Here is a 21,510-nt window from a genome sequence, read left to right as displayed (position 1 = left end):
CCTTTTTTGGAGTCCCCCCCCCCCCCTTTCTAAGTCCTAAACTAATTTTAAAACTAGTCTAAAAGGACCAAAATTGAAGCTTGCTGTGAGGGATAAAAATATTGCAAAGTGTCCTGTTAAAGAGCACAGTTCCATTAGTTTATTACATGCTAACATGTTATTTATTCAAATATGAGCATGCATGTAAGATGAAAATGGGGTCTTGAGACTGATTTATTGGAATAATTGAGAGCTTCATCATGACCTGGCTTTTTAAACCAACGTTGAAAACTACCTCAATAGTGTCAGGTGCTAACATTAAAATATCCCTTATACATATATGTATATGTGCTCATGACAAAGAACAATAATTGTGACCAAACAACATAAGCCTTTACTGTGTGTTAAGTGTTTAGTTTTCTTTCAATCTTTTTTTTTTTTCCAAGCGATTTTAAAAATTTGTATGGTGGATCAACATGAGGGATGTTTCAGCATGTAACAAAATTGCAGGGGACCAAAATAAATATGATTTGAAAGTTTCCCTTTTTAAAATGTAGTGATAAATACTCATCAGCTTTTAGAGGTTTATTAAAATAATTTTCCACTGTAGCTTTTGAGTGGAGCTGTTCTCAGATCCTCTGGTTGTATCTATAGAGAACAAATCAGAATTCAGGCCAAGATAATTGCCAAAACCTGGTGGTTAAGTTGGTGTAGTTCTTTCCTGGATCTTGACTGAGTTGAGTTGATCTGGTATGTGGAAGTGCCATCCCCATGTCCGTCACTAGTATTGTGCCATATTATGGATAACATACTGGACAAGAAATGTCCAATGACCACTGCTCTGTGTTTAATGTATGTTCGGGGAAAACTGACAACATTTTCTTATGAAGCAGCTTGTCAACCTGTGTCAAATGGCAATCGTTGAGCTTTACTGTCTTTGGAGTACTAGCACTCTACTTGATTCTTCTACTTGATTTATATCCAGTATTGCAATAAAGATGTTCCGCACTCATTAGATCCTGATCCGTTTGATGAAAGTTCTACGACGAGTTTGCGATAAGCTATTTGTATTTAAACTTTGCCATGTGAGACTTCGGAGTGCTATTCATCGCAATTGACGTGTATTTACCTTGCTACATTTTATGAAGGGAATTCAGTTTTGATTTGATGTCTCTCAGACTCTGATTAAGGCTGCGTTAAGCATCCTAATACACTGGCATTTGAGTTTCTTGAGAGATCAATATTAAGGTACAAAGAGGTTGTATGGAAATCATTCAGATTCTTGTTTTTCATCGGTGAGCTTAAAAACGTGCAGCGTGTTTTTGTTTCGTTTTTTGTCGTATGTGTGCCTTTTTAAAATCTCTCCCACCCCTGATCGAGGGACTATCATTTTAATTTGATACTCAGCGCCACACTGAATAATTTGTACATTTATCATGCAACCTTGAGTGAATGCTGCATAGAATGATCAGTATTTGTATTTTGCACTTTCTAAGCAGTTTTAAAGGATGCCCTGTTGTAATTGGGCACACAGACTAAGACTATTTAAGACGAGGTATTTTCTGCTACAATAGGAATTCTAAGGAACCATATGACTTGTTGGTCTTTTCGAAAAATAAAGTGTATAGATGTGAAGTACCTCATAAGCCTGATAAATGCTGCATAAACTTCATTTATTGTTCTTTTGTGAACCTCATTTCAAACAATTTCCCCTATAGGGAGGTTTGATGCCCGCAAGCTGTGCAAGCACCTTCTGCACATCAAATGCAATTCTGACAGATTCACTGACATAATACAATATTACTGAGCCTTGCTCAGTTGATCATGACTATTAGATATGTAGTGACGTCTTGCAGTCAAAAGTTACAGTTGACTCAGGTATTGCCATTAAGGGCTGTATCTGCTATTGCCTCTCGTCCTCAAGCCCCTCACCTGTGTCTTAATGTAGCCTTAGAACTGCATTTATGGATGGAACATAAAGTATATCTGGCCTTAAAATATGCACTATTAACCACAACATGCAAGTCACTACAATTCAGGCCATACGTTTTTGCCATAAAACTACCTCCTGAGAATGTAGGAGTGTCCTGGAACTGACAGATGGCTCTTTTTTTTTCTCCAAATTGTACTCTGTAAGTTGACAATCATCTTTTCCTTTTCTTTTTCTTTTTTGTTTCATAAGTAAATTACAAGCAGTTGAAATTCCAGGCCACTCTTGTTGTTGTTGTTTTTAAACCATGTCCATGCTAGTGATGGAAAAGCCAAGCGAACAAAGTTTCTATTCGAAGGCTTTCTTGCACTGCATCGTGGTGTCAAACCTCCCTCTCACATCAAGCAATTTATCTTTCATTTAACCTTGTCTTTGCTCCTTTATAACATGCCAAATTAAATTTGCTGTCATTCCTGTCATGAATTCTTTCTTTTCTGATTCATGTGTTTGCATTCACTGCTAAGCTCCTTGTTGTTGTTTCTTGATGATGTAAAGTGAGCTTTTCTTTTAAAAAACGAAACAAAACAATTACAAACCAAGATATGCTGTAAACCCTGCTAAGACATAATGTGAAAACGTATCATTTAATATAGCTCACGTTCGCTTGACTGTGTATTGCATCATTTAATAAACTTAATTTCCTCTGACTGCCGTGTCTTGTGTTTTTAATGTTTTATGCCAGATTTTTAACTTCTAGCTATGATGTTTTTGGACATGCTGGCCTCTGCTAATGTCTGCTGCTTTTGCCAGCTTTTTTTCCATTCCTGTTTGCTGAGATCATATTGGCCTTTAAAATCCCTCTGCACTTATGTTTTCTAGATCGCCAAACAACCATCTGTAAGTAAACGCAGATTGTGTGGATTCTTGCAAACCTCAAAACAATGTTGCCTGAGGCCAAAATTGGTGTTTACTCTCTCTTCTTACACTACAGTACAAAACTAAGCTTATTTAAGACAATCCTTGTATCTTTAAAAAATAAATTGTGACTGCCTCAGACTCTCCTTCCCCCTTCAGCATCAAAAGGAAAAAAAAAGTCACATTCACAGACAAGGAAACCCTCCTTAAAAAGTTTACAATGGTCATGTCTCAAAACCTAGTGCATATCTGCACAGTGTTATAGAAAGAATGTTATTCTGCGCCCAAATGATGTCTAAAATGCTGTCTAGATAGGCAGCTCACTAGGTATTGAGCCACGGCCACTCTTCCAGCTGATAACAGCTCTGGAACTGGAAAACCACATCTCAGACGTCTGTTTTGTTTTACTCCACTCTTGACACATTTTATGTACAACGCCCGTTGTTTATTTAGTGTATTATTGTTGTCTGAAAATAAAAGGCTTTTCTTTGCTTATCTAGACAAATAAGCTGAGCAGCTCTTGAGTTGAGCTGTGAAGTGCGAGTCAGATTTTCCAATAGCTCATTTATGAAAAGCGCGCGAGCTCCTTTTCTGCCTGCTGATCTGTAATAGTCCGTGACTGTGAGGTAAGTTTATCTGAAACTTTGAAAAGTTTTAGCATTTTAAGGTGTTAAATGCTTTTGCTTCATTTGTTAGTTGTAAGCTCAATAGCGAAAACGCCGTTTTATTGGAATTTCTCATAAAGCGTTTCAGTGGAAAGAACGTTTCATAAACGGCGACAGAATTCGACGGAATATTAAGTCAGAAGTTAATATATATTCCATTCATAAATTAAAAAGTAGTGTTAGAATTACGTCCATGTGCGTTGTTTGTATATTTCTTTATTTTTTGTTTGTTTCCTTCAATAACACTAACTTTAGATCGGTCGTGAGTGAGAACAGTAAACTAACCTAATAAAACGATGCATGTAATGTACAGTGGGTAAGGAAAGTATTCAGACCCCCTTAAATTTTTCACTCTTTGTTATATTGCAGCCGTTTGCTAAAATCATTTAAGTTAATTTTTTTTTCCTCATTAATGTACACACAGCACCCCATATTGACAGAAAAACACAGAATTGTTGACATTTTTGCAGATTTATTAAAAAAGAAAAACTGAAATATCACATGGTCCTAACTACTACTTGATTTATATCCAGTATTGCAATAAAGATGTTTTCGCACTCATTAGATCCTGATCTGTTTGATGAAAGTTCCATGACAAGTCTGCGATAAGCTATTTGTATTTGAACGTTGTCATGTATGACTTCGGAGTGCTATTCATTGCAATTGACGTGTATTTACCTTGCTACATTTTATGAAGGGAATTCAATTTGGATCTGATGTCTCTCAGACTCTGATTGAGGATGTATAAACATCCGAATACACTGACATTTGAGTTTCTTGAGAGAGAAATATTAAGGTACAAACAGGTTGTATGGAAATCATTCAGATTCTTGTTTTTCATCGGTGAGCTTAAAAACGTGCAGCGTGTTTTTGTTTCGTTTTTTGTCGTATGTGTGCCTTTTTAAAATCTCTCCCACCCCTGATCGAGGGACTATCATTTTAATTTGATACTCAGCGCCACACTGAATAATTTGTACATTTATCATGCAACCTTGAGTGAATGCTGCATAGAATGATCAGTATTTGTATTTTGCACTTTCTAAGCAGTTTTAAAGGATGCCCTGTTGTAATTGGGCACACAGACTAAGACTATTTAAGACGAGGTATTTTCTGCTACAATAGGAATTCTAAGGAACCATATGACTTGTTGGTCTTTTCGAAAAATAAAGTGTATAGATGTGAAGTACCTCATAAGCCTGATAAATGCTGCATAAACTTCATTTATTGTTCTTTTGTGAACCTCATTTCAAACAATTTCCCCTATAGGGAGGTTTGATGCCCGCAAGCTGTGCAAGCACCTTCTGCACATCAAATGCAATTCTGACAGATTCACTGACATAATACAATATTACTGAGCCTTGCTCAGTTGATCATGACTATTAGATATGTAGTGACGTCTTGCAGTCAAAAGTTACAGTTGACTCAGGTATTGCCATTAAGGGCTGTATCTGCTATTGCCTCTCGTCCTCAAGCCCCTCACCTGTGTCTTAATGTAGCCTTAGAACTGCATTTATGGATGGAACATAAAGTATATCTGGCCTTAAAATATGCACTATTAACCACAACATGCAAGTCACTACAATTCAGGCCATACGTTTTTGCCATAAAACTACCTCCTGAGAATGTAGGAGTGTCCTGGAACTGACAGATGGCTCTTTTTTTTTCTCCAAATTGTACTCTGTAAGTTGACAATCATCTTTTCCTTTTCTTTTTCTTTTTTGTTTCATAAGTAAATTACAAGCAGTTGAAATTCCAGGCCACTCTTGTTGTTGTTGTTTTTAAACCATGTCCATGCTAGTGATGGAAAAGCCAAGCGAACAAAGTTTCTATTCGAAGGCTTTCTTGCACTGCATCGTGGTGTCAAACCTCCCTCTCACATCAAGCAATTTATCTTTCATTTAACCTTGTCTTTGCTCCTTTATAACATGCCAAATTAAATTTGCTGTCATTCCTGTCATGAATTCTTTCTTTTCTGATTCATGTGTTTGCATTCACTGCTAAGCTCCTTGTTGTTGTTTCTTGATGATGTAAAGTGAGCTTTTCTTTTAAAAAACGAAACAAAACAATTACAAACCAAGATATGCTGTAAACCCTGCTAAGACATAATGTGAAAACGTATCATTTAATATAGCTCACGTTCGCTTGACTGTGTATTGCATCATTTAATAAACTTAATTTCCTCTGACTGCCGTGTCTTGTGTTTTTAATGTTTTATGCCAGATTTTTAACTTCTAGCTATGATGTTTTTGGACATGCTGGCCTCTGCTAATGTCTGCTGCTTTTGCCAGCTTTTTTTCCATTCCTGTTTGCTGAGATCATATTGGCCTTTAAAATCCCTCTGCACTTATGTTTTCTAGATCGCCAAACAACCATCTGTAAGTAAACGCAGATTGTGTGGATTCTTGCAAACCTCAAAACAATGTTGCCTGAGGCCAAAATTGGTGTTTACTCTCTCTTCTTACACTACAGTACAAAACTAAGCTTATTTAAGACAATCCTTGTATCTTTAAAAAATAAATTGTGACTGCCTCAGACTCTCCTTCCCCCTTCAGCATCAAAAGGAAAAAAAAAGTCACATTCACAGACAAGGAAACCCTCCTTAAAAAGTTTACAATGGTCATGTCTCAAAACCTAGTGCATATCTGCACAGTGTTATAGAAAGAATGTTATTCTGCGCCCAAATGATGTCTAAAATGCTGTCTAGATAGGCAGCTCACTAGGTATTGAGCCACGGCCACTCTTCCAGCTGATAACAGCTCTGGAACTGGAAAACCACATCTCAGACGTCTGTTTTGTTTTACTCCACTCTTGACACATTTTATGTACAACGCCCGTTGTTTATTTAGTGTATTATTGTTGTCTGAAAATAAAAGGCTTTTCTTTGCTTATCTAGACAAATAAGCTGAGCAGCTCTTGAGTTGAGCTGTGAAGTGCGAGTCAGATTTTCCAATAGCTCATTTATGAAAAGCGCGCGAGCTCCTTTTCTGCCTGCTGATCTGTAATAGTCCGTGACTGTGAGGTAAGTTTATCTGAAACTTTGAAAAGTTTTAGCATTTTAAGGTGTTAAATGCTTTTGCTTCATTTGTTAGTTGTAAGCTCAATAGCGAAAACGCCGTTTTATTGGAATTTCTCATAAAGCGTTTCAGTGGAAAGAACGTTTCATAAACGGCGACAGAATTCGACGGAATATTAAGTCAGAAGTTAATATATATTCCATTCATAAATTAAAAAGTAGTGTTAGAATTACGTCCATGTGCGTTGTTTGTATATTTCTTTATTTTTTGTTTGTTTCCTTCAATAACACTAACTTTAGATCGGTCGTGAGTGAGAACAGTAAACTAACCTAATAAAACGATGCATGTAATGTACAGTGGGTAAGGAAAGTATTCAGACCCCCTTAAATTTTTAACTTGTTGCATCTTTCCCAAAAAGACTCATGGCTGTATTAGATCAAAAGGGCGCTTCTACTAAATACTGAGCAAAGGGTCTGAATACTTAGGACCATGTGATATTTCAGTTTTTCTTTTTTAATAAATCTGCAAAAATGTCAATGATTCTGTGTTTTTCTGTCAATATGGGGTGCTGTGTGTACATTAATGAGGAAAAAAAATTAACTTAAATGATTTGAGCAAATGGCTGCAATATAACAAAGAGTGAAAAATTTAAGGGGGTCTGAATACTTTCCGTACCCACTGTACACATTGTTTCGATGCTACTTTCTACTGTTCCAGCATAACAGCAGAGGCAAGTTTTGTCTGATTCCCCAGAAAAGTGTATATTCTCTGGCACTATAAAAATTGCTTTGTTTGAGCATCAGCTCAACATAATAGTAATGGTTTGTCTGACCAACTGGAGGAATGTTGAGGGAATGTATTTGAAAGCAATCGTTATTTTACAATTTATTGCTATAATCGAAAACATAAATAACTATTCGTGGGATCCATTTTGGGTCTTGGGTCTGTAATGTTTCTTGGTGGAAACAGGGTACAGTGAACTTAGCAGATGTCTAATACTAAAACATCAAGAACAACACAAACAACGGGTACCGTAATATTATTCCAATAGATTTTACACCACCTGCTGCATGCAATAATCATAAATATACTTTAATAATGTATTAAATAAAAGCAATAAATTAAAAATATGACGTTTGTATGCCGTCCTATGTAATCTGATAGGTATTTATGTTGTGTTTTTAGTGTTTTCTTTCTGTTTTAATTAAGATTGTTAAAGAGGTCATATGTTGCTAAAAAGAACATTTATTTGGTGTAATGAAATGTGTTTATGCGGTTTAAGGTTAAATAAACACATTATTTTCCACATACTGTACATTATTGTTTCTGCTCTATGCCCCGCCTTTCTGAAACGCGTCGATTTTTACAAAGCTCATCGGTCTGAAAATTCATCAGCATTTTGGGAAGCTCATCGGTCATGACGTAGACATGTGGGGGCGTGTTAGAACGAGCCGTTTTAGGTAGGCGTGGTTGACTCTTAACTTTTATAAAGAATATCTCTTTGGATTTGAGACTTTAGTCTTTGCAACTTTACAGATCTTCTTTACGCACCAAGAGCTTGTAACACTCCAAAGAGAAAGGAAAAATTGAAATCGCATCATATGACCCCTTTAAAATTACTAAACTGAAAAATATATTTATTTTGAAGACCGTTTGCTGAGGCCACTTGAGAACTACTACTCTATACATACAAATAATTTGAGACTAAATGTTTCATAAACTAACAAATGTCATACTTTTTAATCTGTGAAAATGCTGTTTTTAATAAATGTGCAGCCCTCTCATAATTCAGCATGCTAGAAAAAAATATTAATATAACATTAAGAGTGTAGTGTAACCCCAAAATGTAGTTTTTTTTTTAAATTTTTTTTAAGATTTGTTTTTTTTGCCTTTTTATTTAAATATAAGACAATGACACTGTATGTCGGCGTGCTGCCCGCAAGGCTATTGGCACCGACCCCAACATGTAGGCCTAGTTTATAATTTTTTCAAAGATCCTTTTATATGCATCATATGCTTACAAAGTCACACACACTAAGCTCACACAGCGCAAGGACACTTAATTCTTTCAATACTGTTTACTGTTTGTCCAATATCACCAGTATGCTGTTGCTCCAGGACAGAATGAGAAGGACTTGTTTGTCCTGGTGCCTTTTCCTGCTGTTTGTCTGGTACCCAGCGGGCAGCATAGTGACGGAGATTGAGCTGGAGGATTTGGACTGGAACTGGGGTTCTGGATTACACGAACTCCTAAACAGCTTTCCAGCTGATAGTCCATTTGTCAGAGAGACACCTGGCAGGCCGGCCAACTGCACTCAGCGCTTCTGGCTTCCTCCATCCTCCCCTGTGTGCTGGGATGATATAGCGGGCCCAGAGGAGTTTGAGAAGTCCCGCATTCTCGTGCTGCAGAACAGGGCGTCACTGCAGGCCGTATCGACATCTAGTGGTCTCGAGGAAGGTGGTGCGTCCTACGATCAACAGGCCAGGGAGAACATGCAGGGCGTCCGGGCTGACCATCTCGTTGTGGCCCAGACGGCTGATACAATACAGAAGGTGTTCATGGATTTGGATGAGAAGAGGAAGGAGGGGAAAGAGCATTATACCTTCTCAAGGTAATTGAGTAATTTTGAATGTTTTCATGGAAGATATGTTTGGCTGAGATATAAAATATTCAGCAGAATTTTACTATGAAGTTGCCTTTTTACTATCTCCAACAAACGACTAACCGGAAGTTATTGTCTTCTGATGGCGAATAGTATGGGAGCTGCGTGGAATTCTGAACATATACAGAATTTTTAGACCCAATTTTTAGGCTCAATTTTTTGAGGTTCGGGTGCAAATTTGAACTTTGCGACTAGACTTAAAACTATGGACACAATGTGTGAGTGACCAATATTTTTGCACTAAAATGTTAATCTTTAAACACTATTTCTGTAAAATGGGCCGTTATGAATATTTTCAACGTATTGGTGGTGATTTGTTTTATGTGGTTATATTCATACATTCATTATTCATTCATTTTACCATGATGGAAGATAATGACCAAATTGAAGGTTTCACACAACTGCCACTATAGGATGAAATGCAACAAATAGAGTGAATAAAAATAGAGTGCAGTGCATACCCACTTGTTCAGTGGCCTTGTTTCCAAAATTAATTTTCCCAAGGATTTAAAAAATCATCTTTGTTAGAGTTTTAAGCCATTAGACAAACCAACCAGCTACGAGTATAAACTTTTTGTTTTGAAGTCAAATTTTATCTATAAATCTATAAGTAGTCTTAGCGTGTAACAAGATGTTTTTAAAGAGTAACTTTGGCTGAATTTGCATAGCGTGATTTGTGATTCGTGGAGATTTCCTTGCAGAAACATGGGTACTGTAATCTTGCCACCAGACATTCTGCCATTAATGTTTAAGTTGAAATGATGCAGGCTGATGACTTCATCAAAAGCATAAACCATCTTTAAAGGTTTATAAGTTATCGTTAAAAATCAATTTCTCTGTTGAGAAAATGTACTTCCTGGAATCTGACTGTTGCACTCTATGTCAGAGATAGTGGAAAGGCCGCATATGATTGCAAAATGTCATCACAGGTTGTTTTCTTCAAATTCAAAATTCAGAAAATTTGTACATTTTGAAACAAATGAATCAATTCTCTCTCTCTCTCTCTCTCTCTCAGTCTGAAGGAGCAAATTGACAACACGAAAGACTCCATTGCTAAAAAGGAGCAAGTAGCAGCTCTTCTAGAGAAACATCTTGCCAATCTGGAGAGGTCTTTGAACACTATGCAGCTTCAATTGGCCAAACTACTTCCCCAGTAATTTCATTTGAGCAGCACAATCTACACATGTGGAAAATAATATAATGCATGTTTTATTATTACATTTTATCAAACACACAAGACTTGTATGACCATGTATTGCATGCCAACAGCACCCTGTATTTCTCTTTTGGTGCGTATTTTCCTCTTGTTTTTCCACTCCATTAAGTAAATGGGATAAATATTAGTTAATGGCAATAAAATTTATTTTTATACCCCCAGACTATATACTGTTCCCTACGAATGTAAGGTACAATTATATTACACGTAATAAAAAACAACACAACAGTTCACTTTCAAAAGTTTTGCACGTCATAGATTCTGACTGATTGTCATATTAAAAATAAGATTATAGTGAACACATAATCAGCAAAAGTATTTATTCAAAAACAAAATTCTGACTGTTCAAGCATTTAAAAACTATACAGTACACTATATAAATCTTCAGCTGCAGTCCAGAGTCAAGTATTAATCAAATGCATTTTTATCCCCAGTGGTTAAAATGTTAAAGCATAGCCATGAAATATACCTCTAAGATACATTTTAAACCATGAGAAAAACATTTTCAATTTGTAGACATGAGCAACGTCTGATTTCACATTGAATGGAATGGACTGTATACATGTTTGGATCTTCCCTAAACATACAAATCATGGTGTCAAGCAGTAATAAAACATCAATGATGAATGACAAAACCCCATATAACCTGGTTTCCAGTACTCACAGTGGTTCAGTTGTGAATCTGCAGCGGCTATTGGACATTTTGACACACGGCATAGTGTAAGTGGGTGCTAAAACATACAGACTACATTAAGTAAAACATGCAAATTACCTCTCTAAAACAACAGAGGTGTAAAAGTACAACTCTTTGGGCGAAATGTCCTGATTTGTAAGACAATGCCCTATGATTTTATCCACTGTTTTAGTGAGGAAGTGGTCAGGACCAGTTCACAGTGATTTCCTCCGACTTGCTATACATCACTACAGGTTGTCAGCATCTTTTTCCATTTCTTCCAGTGACTTCAGATACTCTCTGGCCAAGATTTTCTTAGGAAGGATATCTAAAAATAGAAGAGACAAAACTGTTTACACACCAGCTGATTTAGTCTGAACAGTGTTTGTCATCATCACAAATGGCCAGGACTCACCGGTTAAAAACTGAAATGTTTCCGACTCCTCTGCTGCATTGGCCAGATCACTGTATGACAGTGTGTTTGTCTCTTTACCCGAACCATTTTTATATGAGGACAGAGCCAAGTGCTGGACAAAAAGCTCCTATGAGGAAATTATGAAAATGGCACACATTAGTAAAAACATAAGTCAGTGATAAACAAACACACTGTCGGAGCCTTTCCTTTGTACTCTTACCAGTGGGAGTATTTTTTTATATATATAAAAAGAGATATTAGAACTATGGGGAATGTGTATTTAAACTAAAAGCGAACTGATATCACAGATGTTTCTAGTGACTAAAACCAAAACAGTGTACAACTAAAGTAACTAAATAAGGCAGATAACCTGGCAACTGACTATTGATTAATAACACATCAAATTACCGTTGCTTTTGTTGTCAAGAAAAGAGCGTCCTGGTTAATACAGGACACATCGGGAGAACTTTTCATGATTAATCGCACCCTCGACATAGGCAGAGATATATTTTTTCTGTTTGTAGCTTGCTCAACTTTCTCCATGTTTTTTGCAGACATGTTCTGTTCTGTTAGCAGCCGCGTAACGGAAGTAAATCTACAGGCTTTCAAAGAGACGTCACTGGACGACGGTCACATGGGAATTGTAGTTTTATGACGGATCGTTTGTAGTCCTTCGAGAATGTAATATTTTTCATCAGTATTTCATAAAAGCAGTTTGAAATCGTGAATAAATAATCTGAGAAAATTATATATGAATTTAATATGAAAAATGTAAATATATTTTTTCATTTTTAAATTTCGTTAGTGAACTGCCGATTTATACAAAAAATATGATAAAATGTAATGCCAAAGGATCAAAAACAGTGGCTTTCAACCTTTTTGACTCCATGGCTCCCAGTGTCTAAAACAATATTTGAAAATGTTTGCTGTATTGCAGAGAGCATCAATTAAAATAACTGAATATTAAATTATATAATAAAATGTTAAAATTATATAAATTTTGTTTAATAAAAACGTGTTTTGAGGGGGGAATTATTATAAAATTAAAATAATAAATATAATTTATATTGTTCAGGTTTTAACATTTTAATGTAACATAACTTAATAAAAAGTTTGATTTGTGTTTCATTTATAAACTTTTTAAAATGATTGCAACTGTATGAAAGTATTTCAATACTAGTGTTTTAAAGTTATTTATTTATTTATTTTCAATGCGACAAAGTCAGGCGACAAAAATGCAAACTGTCCGCATTGTAGTTGTTAAATTGGCATAAACTACGTTTCCCGAAATACCAGTTGTTTTTTTCCTTCTCGACAGTAGTTGGGCGTGTCCGCATTACAGATAACGAATGAGCTTGGCAACGATGTTTACTACAGCCTTCAGGACTGCATTACCCACAATGCACTACTCACCGTTGTCAAAAGTCTTGCTTTCTTGGGTCACTTATCGAACTCTGGCCGTGTCAGGCAGCTTACTTTCTCTTATTTGACGGAATAATGCATTTGTCAGGCGCGGGCCTTAGGCAAATAGGGCACGGACAGGGGCCCGGAGCAGGGCCGGCGCCTGGAAGCTGCCATCCGCGTAAATTCAGCGAGAAAATAGCCCTGCACAACCAGCGACAGGCTGAAGACACAGCCGCTTTCCGAGAGGTTATGATGGACATTACTTCCATCAGGGTGAGTCTAACTCAATTCAAGACACGTCGGGCTCATTTACGACAGTTGTCATATATTTGACCTGGATTATTCCGTTATAATGTGTTTACAGCGGAAGGAAGTGATTCAACTTTCAAATGTTATTTGTCTTATTAGTGTCTGTTTTATTGATTCCTGACAACTGGACAACTTTAGGTACAGGGAAGTTCGATTTCACAAACAAAAAAACAATAAGAAAGTAAAAAAAAAAAAACTATTATAAACACTTAAACAGTTATGTTTGGGAACGGCTCTCTTGGTATATATTAACCTGGTTTTCCCAGCTAAATGAGCATAGGTAGTCACACGTGCATGCCTTTTTTAAAATATTAATAACAATAAAAAATGTGTATCTTATTCCTGGACAGATTTTTAACTGGATAACCAACTATGGACCAACTTGGTCCATAAGATCCAACAGAAAGTTGCAATCAATAAAGTAACAATTACATCAGGCAATTGTGGGGAAGAAGAAATAATAATCTGTAAATAAATGCATATTTCTTTGTTCTTTAACTTGGTTTGATCTAATGTTACTTCAATCTCTGCATTTGCATATTGTAAATCAATCAGTTACTTATTAAAAACAGGGCTCTGTTTACACGTGATCATGACTTTTATGAGACAGCAATCTTCATAATGCATAATAATAGACCCTTGAAATATTTTATGTACTAAATATGGTAGTTGTAACTGAATTATGATGTTTTATGGAGCTTGCACACAGACATCTGAATTGGCCATGTAACTCGATCAACAGCTGTTTGAAAAGCTATAAGACATGATGTACTTTCATATACGTTTTTTTAGACTCTTCAAAATCAGAAGGTCATGATAAATGTGTTGGGACTAAATAGGACTTAGGAAGTATTTTACCGTCTGTATATGGACTTGTGATCCAGCAGGTCCACATGGATTATGTCAATGCACATAAATAGCTTTGCCAGTCACTCATCTAGGGTCTGTTTGACATTAGTGTTGCAGACTGAGGGATCTGTAAATCCCAGGTACAATGTCTGTTTTAAATTATGATGCAACAGGCGTTTGTTCCCCTGAGGGTAAGGCAGTCTGGGAGAGTCAGATGAGATGTGTGTTTAACTCAGTGTTGGATGGCTATTATTGTTACTATTATTGGGCTTCCGCTCCCTCTTCAGGTTCAGGCTGAGAGAATTCGGCAAACCGGAGACTTGGTCCCGTACTATGGAGGATCGCTGCCAAATGTCAATCAGATTTCAAGATGCTCCACAGAGACCCAGGTGTGCGATTTTGATTGTTTTTCAGTATTATTATCCTGTCATTTTAAATAAAGGAGAAACGAGCAGAAAACAAATTCAAGATTTTTGTTTGAATGAATTTCATTTGATTTGCTTTTCTTCTATTTACAGTACCCAAGTTATCTCACCCAGCAGCTCCTAGAGGCAGATGAAGAGTACAGAGATGCCCAGCCCAGTCCTCTTGGCAGGCTGCACAGGAGACATGTATCCCCACTTTAAAAATGGCTGATGGTCTTACAGATTCATGTTTGTAGTAGTATGAAAGGAATATTGAAACGCTACAACTAATCTTTATAACTGTGTTGCTTTAGTCTTGTATTGTACTGATAACAGACACAACAGTAATTGTATACAAAGAACAGGTATGTTTAATAATGATCAATTCTACCATAATCAAAAAATGTATGATTCGCAGGGCAGGAAAAGCCACGCAAATTTCCGTAGTGAATATATTTTTTTTCTTATGTTTTTCATTTAATGGCATTATAATATTTTTGGGAAATATTTGTTCAGTAGTAAGTACGCTACTGATCAGACATTTGGGGTTAGTATGATTTTTTATATATATAAAGAAATTAATACTTTTGTTCAGCAAGGACACATTAAATTGATCCGTAAAGACATTTAGAATATTAAAAAATATATTTATATTTCAAATAAATCCTGTTCTTTTAAACTTTCCATTCATCAAAGAATTCTAAAAAAATCTAAAAATTAGAATTTCTGAAGGATCATGTGACACAAAAGACTGAAGTAATGACTGCTGAAAATAAAAAATTCATTTTAAAAGATATTAAAATAGAAAACAGTTATTTGTAATAATTGTAATAATATTTAATAATATTACTGTTCTATATTTTCAACAAAAAAATAAAAATAAAATAAATGTAGCCTTGGAGAGCATTAGAGTAATCTTTCAAAAAAAAAAAAAAAACATTCTTACTAACCTTAAAATTTTGAACCCTAATCTAAATAAAATAAACATTTAAAATGCTTACACAGTAATCATGAACAGTTGTAGAATTATTAACTTAAGCCTTAACTTCATTTTACAGTTTGATAGTGCTCCCTATCTCTTTACTCACCTCTCTCCTCCTCGAGGTCCTACCTGGAGAAGGTAAGATTTTAAATAAAGTGTTCTCAAATCTATCACGATCACCCCATTACATTTGGTGCTAAACAATCATGTCATTTTCACAATGAAGTTACCATCAGATGTAACTCCCTGAGCTTTTGTTTGTGCCAGTGCTTTAATAAAGTGTTGCTTGTGTCCAAGCAGAAACTGGTCCAGTTGTTCTGCCACTGAGAAGAGCCAGATGGTCCGTCTTCCTCTGACAGCTCTTAATAGGTAAACAGAAGTTCAGAACTCATGAGTGTTCAGACTGCTGATTGTGCATAATGCATATACAATAATTGTATTTGTTGAACCCGTTGATCTCCCTAATTGGGGATGAACATTTTTATTCTGGAAGATTTAGATTCCCACATCACCCTGTTTTCGCACACTTAATTTCTTATACTGTTCATCCTCACAGAACCAACTCTGACTCAGCCCTCCACACCAGTGTGCGAAACACTCAGCTGCATGGCCACCCGAAATCTGTCCAGACCCTGAACCCTCAATCCAGACACCATGGTGAGTTTAACTGTTGCAATGTTGCTTTTAATTAAATAGGAATTAATTACATATTGAAATATGTTATAATAGAAATGTTAATTCAATTTTAATAAATAACTTAATAATAAATAACTGAATAAAAGACTTTTTAAGTATATTAAAATTAAAAAAAATTAATTTAAATTGTAATATTATTTCCTAATATTACTGTTTTTAATCAAATCAATGCCTTGGTGAACATAACAAACTTATTTGAAAAACGTTTTTAAAGGGGTCATATGACGTTGTTAAAAAAGAATGCAACATTAGGGATCTTATCTATTCACAAAGAGCTTGTAACACTCCAAAGAGAAAGGAAAATTTGAAATCGCATCATATGACCCCTTTAAAAAACCAACTCCAAACGTTTGAACGTCAGTATAAGTGCAGTCAAACAGTTTATGGACTGCAAATCAGTCAGTAAACTTCACATTAAGATAAGATTGTTTCAGATATTAATATAACATGAAAATATTGGTATTTTGTTTTAAAATACATGCTTATTTTAAATTAAACTGATTCTTTAAGGGTTTGCACATCCTGCACCACTGATTGAAGAAAATATTCAAGAGGAGACACAATCTCCCAAACTAAAGAAGGTATTTATTCTGCCTCATTCATATCACACTGATGAATTGTTGTTAAACACTTTGATAAAGCAAGGCTCATATCTTCTTTCGTAGTTATCCTCAATGGGATCCTCAGGATGTGAAACATCTGTTGCTCAGTAAGTTTCTTTTTAGTCCTAGTCATTAAGCTATTTCAGTTTTTCTTTTTTAAACAATGTGTGTTTGCTGTCTCTCCAGCAACTTCCCATTGCCCGATCATCAGATATCGTCCCTCCCTGTCCCGTCGGCCCTCAGTACAAGCGGCTCTCTTCCAGACCTCTCCAGCCTCCACCTGCCTTCTCCTCTTCCTGTAGGCCAGGATTCTGAGCCCCACAGCGGTGCGGAGCAACTGAGCAACACTGACATTATGGCTGACTTTAACTTACCAGGTATGTTTCAGGATCTGGCAATGTTTGAATTACATTAATGCAGAGGGTTTTCACTTTTTGATGCCTAGGACCCCCAAATATAATAATCACTTTGCAATGGACTTTCCATTCTAAAATATAAAAGCAGCTGTGTATTTTCATGTATAAAGATTCATTTGTACTGTTGAAAAAATAAGCTTCTTTGTACTAAAGCCAAACAAATGTAAATATTAATTGAAAAAGATGTACTTTTTTACTGTATTAAGAAGCTTGTTGTATAGAAACATTTTTAATTTGCAAATAATAAAACAATACTTTAGTTTAAAATGAAGAGTTTTAAAATAATATAATACATGATACATGTAACAATTTTTTAAAACAATGTGGATGCAAATTTTAATATGAACTTTGATAGTCATAAAAAAATATTTTGAAATCTTTTTTTTTTTTTTTAACTGTCGACCATCTTGCAGTCTCTGGACCACTGTTGTTATTGTTAACCAAAACATTTTTGTAAATTGAAATTAAGTTGAAATAAAATACATCAAAATATAATTATTACATGAAAACCTTAAGCTTAAAAAACTGAAATGAAAATAATAAATGTTGCCTTGTCAACTGACTGAAACAAATGTGCAAGTACTAAAATTACTAAAACTAAAACAGAAAAAAATGAAATCTAAATAGAGATGTTGAAAAAAAAAACCTAATAAAAATGCACAAATGCAAATAAAATTACTAAAATTTAAAAATGAAAACGTAGAATATAATGGTAAAATTTTATTCAAAATATTAGTAAATAACATCTAATAGTTCAAAAAATCACTATAAAAGTTATGAATCTACAGAGACAGACAACATCTAATAGTCTAATAGTATATTAATAATTATAATAATAAAATGACTGGACCCCAGGTTGAAAACCCTTGCATTAATATAGTGCTTACAGATCGGTAAATGACCGATATATGAACCGATAAATCAGCCAATATTTGTGATTTTGAGTAAATATTGTGTAAAACTAGTGTTTAATTTAAATTCACCAATTTTGTATCATACAGTGTACTCCAAATGTCTGAGACCACATTGAAAATCTGAAATTCAAAATCTAATTTAAACTTGGAAATAAACTAGGTTTTAGCATTCTGAAAGAAAAAAAAAAATTATAATGCAAATAAATAAAAAATACTAAAGCTTCCACACAATTTTGTCTTTTAGGTCTGTCCTCATCTCTTCAGGCATCTTTAAGTAATCCTTTGCTCCAGTCTTCACTCAGCAGTCCCAACATCCAGACCTGTCTGAGCAGCCACTCCCTGCCCAGCTCTCTCAGCTCCACTTCTTTACGTCTGTCACTTAGCAACTCTTCCCTGCAGTCATCGCTCAGTAACCAGTCCCTGCAGTCCTCCCTCAGTAGCTCTTCACTGAGTAACCAGTCCGTCCAATCATCTGCCAGCCTCTGCAGCCACAGCAGTGGAATCGGCGGCTCTCGCTCCTGCTCCTCTTCTTCTCTCTCTGGTTCTCCACGCGTAACAGGCCACACCCATGCCGCCACATCACGCAAGAGAGCTCAGCTCAGCCCATTCATTGTGCCCAGCGGCGGAGAGTCCCACTGGCAGCATCCAAAGCAGTTCTCACCCACACTGTCTCCAACCATGTCTTCTGTATCCCAGGCAAGATATGAGCATTGTTGATTATCATGTTTGCTCACAGGGTTTCTTAAAAAATATTACATTTTTAAGTTTTAATTTCTTAAATTCACTTATTAATTTAAGGCCATAAAGTTTTAGTACAAAGTAATTTACTATATAATGAGTCATGAGTCATGACACAACAACACAAGGCAGAAATAATATAAAATATATAAATAATTATTATAAATACATTTGAATTAGCTTTTTTATTTTCAGTTTTTTATTTTAGATTTAGTTTTTTTTTTTTTCTTCTATTTATCATTAATTTATTTTTATTTCAGTTTTAGAAACTTAGTACTCATTTCAGTTATTTACCACAGCAACATTTATCTAATATTTATTTTATTGTTCATCTAATATTTTTTTATTTATTTTTTATTATATTAGATTTGATTTTAGCTCTATTTAAATTACTAAATGTGATTTACTGTTTTAAGTTTTAGTTAATAACTGCCTTAAACACTGCAGTTCGTCAATAGGATTTTTAAAATTGGCATTAAAAGCTGCATTTCATTCACTTAAATGCATTTCAAACATGCAGATACCCCGAATCAACTTTCTGAAAGACCAAAGAAACTTTCAACTTCCTGGTCATAATTTTTTATTTTATTACTTGTTCAATATTATTCAGTTTCTAATGTGCATTGAATATTTCACACAGGGTGCTCTCCTCAACCCCAACAAAGTTTTGAAGGAGACGAAGCCACCAGTGTATCCCTGCACTCAGCACTTCAGATCCGCTCCTCCACTGTCCCATCAGCCAATGCGGCAGTATTTCCAGCCAGAGGCACATCATCAGTCAATCCCAGAGATGGAACAATGGAGTCAAGATGAACACCAGTCACAACACCACCACACTCACAAACACAGTCGGCCCCTACAGCATCATTCACAACCGCACGCTAAATATCATCAACAGTTACTGTATCATTCCCAGACTCGCCAACCACACATCTCACTGCAAACGGGTTCCCAGCAGCAGCAGCATCAACTGTACACACAGTTCCAGCCTCATCAGAGACCTGAGGAGCAGTACCAGTGTCCGGGCCAGTGGCAGATGCCATGCCAAGAGGGCCAGTACCAAAAGCAACAGCTACATCAACCTGTAACTTTCCCTTCTCCAGGTCAGGAGAAAAACTGGAATCATGTAACAGGCCCACATGGCTTGCAACATGCACAAATGAAACGTAGACACTGTATGCAGATGCCAGAAGAACCAAAACTACTATCTAAGGTCACTGTCCAGGAGACTCACGGAAAGGGATCGAAGGTCCCTCATTATAAGGAAAGTGAAGTAACTGAAACAAATCCAGGTTTACAGGATAAAGGTTTTAAACTGAACAAGGTGAACCCTGTTTGCATTAGAGTATGTAAGCCAGATGTAATAATTATGATAATAAACACCTTTTTTGTTACAGGAATCATATGTTGGCTTACATCTTACCCCTAGTCAGGCAAAGGCCCTTTCCCAGCAGGTACATTGTTTGTTTCATGAATCATCAGATTGCACACGTCTTGCCCATATGTGACCCTGGACCACAAAACCAGTCATAAGGGTAAATTTTTTGAAATTGAGATTTATGCATCATCTGAAAGCTGAATAAATAAGCTTTCCATTGGCCGAGATACAACTATTTGAAAATCTGGAATCTGAGGGCGCAAAAAAATCGAAATATTGAGAAAATCGCCTTTAAAGTTGTCCAAATGAAGTTCTTAGCAATGCATATTACTAATCAAAAAATAAGTTTTGTTATATATACAGTAGGAAATTTACAAAATATCTTCATGGAACATGATCTTTACTTAATATCCTAATGATTTGTGGCATAAAAGAAAAATCTATAATTTTGACCCATACAATGTATTTCTGGCTATTGCTACAAATATACCCCAGCGACTTAAGACTGGTTTTGTGGTCCAGGGTCACATGTGGTCTGATGCTGTGCAGAGACTTAGTATTTATGACTGACTTCGAAGATGTCTATTCTCTGTGCAGCTTGGAGTGCTTCAAAAGGAGCCTCTAGATGGCAGTAGAGTGTCAGATCTTAGCTGTGAACCTGCAGAAAGCAAGGAACTGCTAGCACAGAATCAAAGCTACAGTGCTGCAGAGACACAAAATATGTTCAACATCAACTTATCTGGTAAGATATGTAAGAGCAGCCAGTTTAACCATGTAAAGCCTGACATGTGAAATAATAGTCCGAAAAGTTCACGTGAAACAGAATCAGAAATCTTTAGATTTAATGAAACAGATTTGTGTATTAAATATGATACAGTAGGCTTTATATAATTGTAGTGTATATAGCCTGTATGTCTTACAATATTTAATTTTAGATTCTCCTAGCATTCACTTAAATTTCTCACCATGTTTCTCCACCTTTTCAGACCCGTCATCCTGGCTGGACCAGGACATATCAAGTCTGCCGGACTCTGTTTTGGAGTTTGATTTAGAAACGTTCGGTCTGGACAGTAACTTAGGTTGGCCATGAATGTATCATAAAAGTGAACCAAAATGAACGTGTGTGTTGTTATGACACATTCATTTGGACAAGTGCACTATTAAGAGAATAGTTTTGCCAATGGAATTGAAATATAGTTTTAGAGTCAAATAGAAGGTAAACTATTAATTGGCTAAAAGGTTCTTTAAGGGAACAAACAGGAAATTATGTTTTAATAAATAGTTTCTAAATAGCAGGTCTATGTGCCTTAATATGCATTTTTGGTTATATTTTATTATAAATAGAATA

The 21,510-nt window shown here is 35.7% G+C and overlaps 3 protein-coding genes across 3 annotated transcripts; 2 read left to right on the top strand and 1 right to left on the bottom strand.

Moving 5' to 3' along the window:
* Nucleotides 1-7,946: 7,946 nt before the first annotated feature.
* On the top strand, nucleotides 7,947-10,543 carry LOC107669713 (uncharacterized). Its single transcript, XM_016462086.1, has 3 exons — nucleotides 7,947-7,963; nucleotides 8,606-9,115; nucleotides 10,182-10,543. Exons 2-3 carry the CDS (start codon nucleotides 8,607-8,609, stop codon nucleotides 10,321-10,323), a joined length of 651 nt encoding a protein of 216 aa, XP_016317572.1. The 5' UTR covers nucleotides 7,947-7,963; nucleotide 8,606; the 3' UTR covers nucleotides 10,324-10,543.
* A 167-nt stretch (nucleotides 10,544-10,710) lies between these two features.
* On the bottom strand, nucleotides 10,711-12,066 carry LOC107669723 (chromatin accessibility complex protein 1-like). Its single transcript, XM_016462095.1, has 3 exons — nucleotides 11,879-12,066; nucleotides 11,471-11,597; nucleotides 10,711-11,383 (listed from the first exon to the last, which is right to left on the bottom strand). Exons 1-3 carry the CDS (start codon nucleotides 12,026-12,028, stop codon nucleotides 11,304-11,306), a joined length of 357 nt encoding a protein of 118 aa, XP_016317581.1. The 5' UTR covers nucleotides 12,029-12,066; the 3' UTR covers nucleotides 10,711-11,303.
* Nucleotides 12,067-12,840: 774 nt separating this feature from the next.
* Nucleotides 12,841-21,463, top strand: LOC107669709 (CREB-regulated transcription coactivator 2-like). The gene is made up of 14 exons (XM_016462074.1): nucleotides 12,841-13,147; nucleotides 14,320-14,421; nucleotides 14,551-14,643; nucleotides 15,495-15,556; nucleotides 15,719-15,787; nucleotides 15,975-16,075; nucleotides 16,625-16,695; nucleotides 16,780-16,823; nucleotides 16,903-17,093; nucleotides 18,291-18,742; nucleotides 19,425-20,108; nucleotides 20,182-20,238; nucleotides 20,760-20,904; nucleotides 21,149-21,463. The coding sequence occupies exons 1-14, from the start codon at nucleotides 12,968-12,970 to the stop codon at nucleotides 21,250-21,252; spliced, it is 2,355 nt and encodes a 784-aa protein (XP_016317560.1). The 5' UTR covers nucleotides 12,841-12,967; the 3' UTR covers nucleotides 21,253-21,463.
* Nucleotides 21,464-21,510: the final 47 nt, after the last annotated feature.

Source organism: Sinocyclocheilus anshuiensis, unplaced genomic scaffold (genome assembly GCF_001515605.1).
Source record: "Sinocyclocheilus anshuiensis isolate Anshui unplaced genomic scaffold, SAMN03320099.WGS_v1.1 scaffold253, whole genome shotgun sequence".
Taxonomy (NCBI): domain Eukaryota; kingdom Metazoa; phylum Chordata; class Actinopteri; order Cypriniformes; family Cyprinidae; genus Sinocyclocheilus; species Sinocyclocheilus anshuiensis.
Note: the sequence above shows the minus strand (reverse complement) of the source record. Positions and strands in the feature narration are given on the sequence as shown.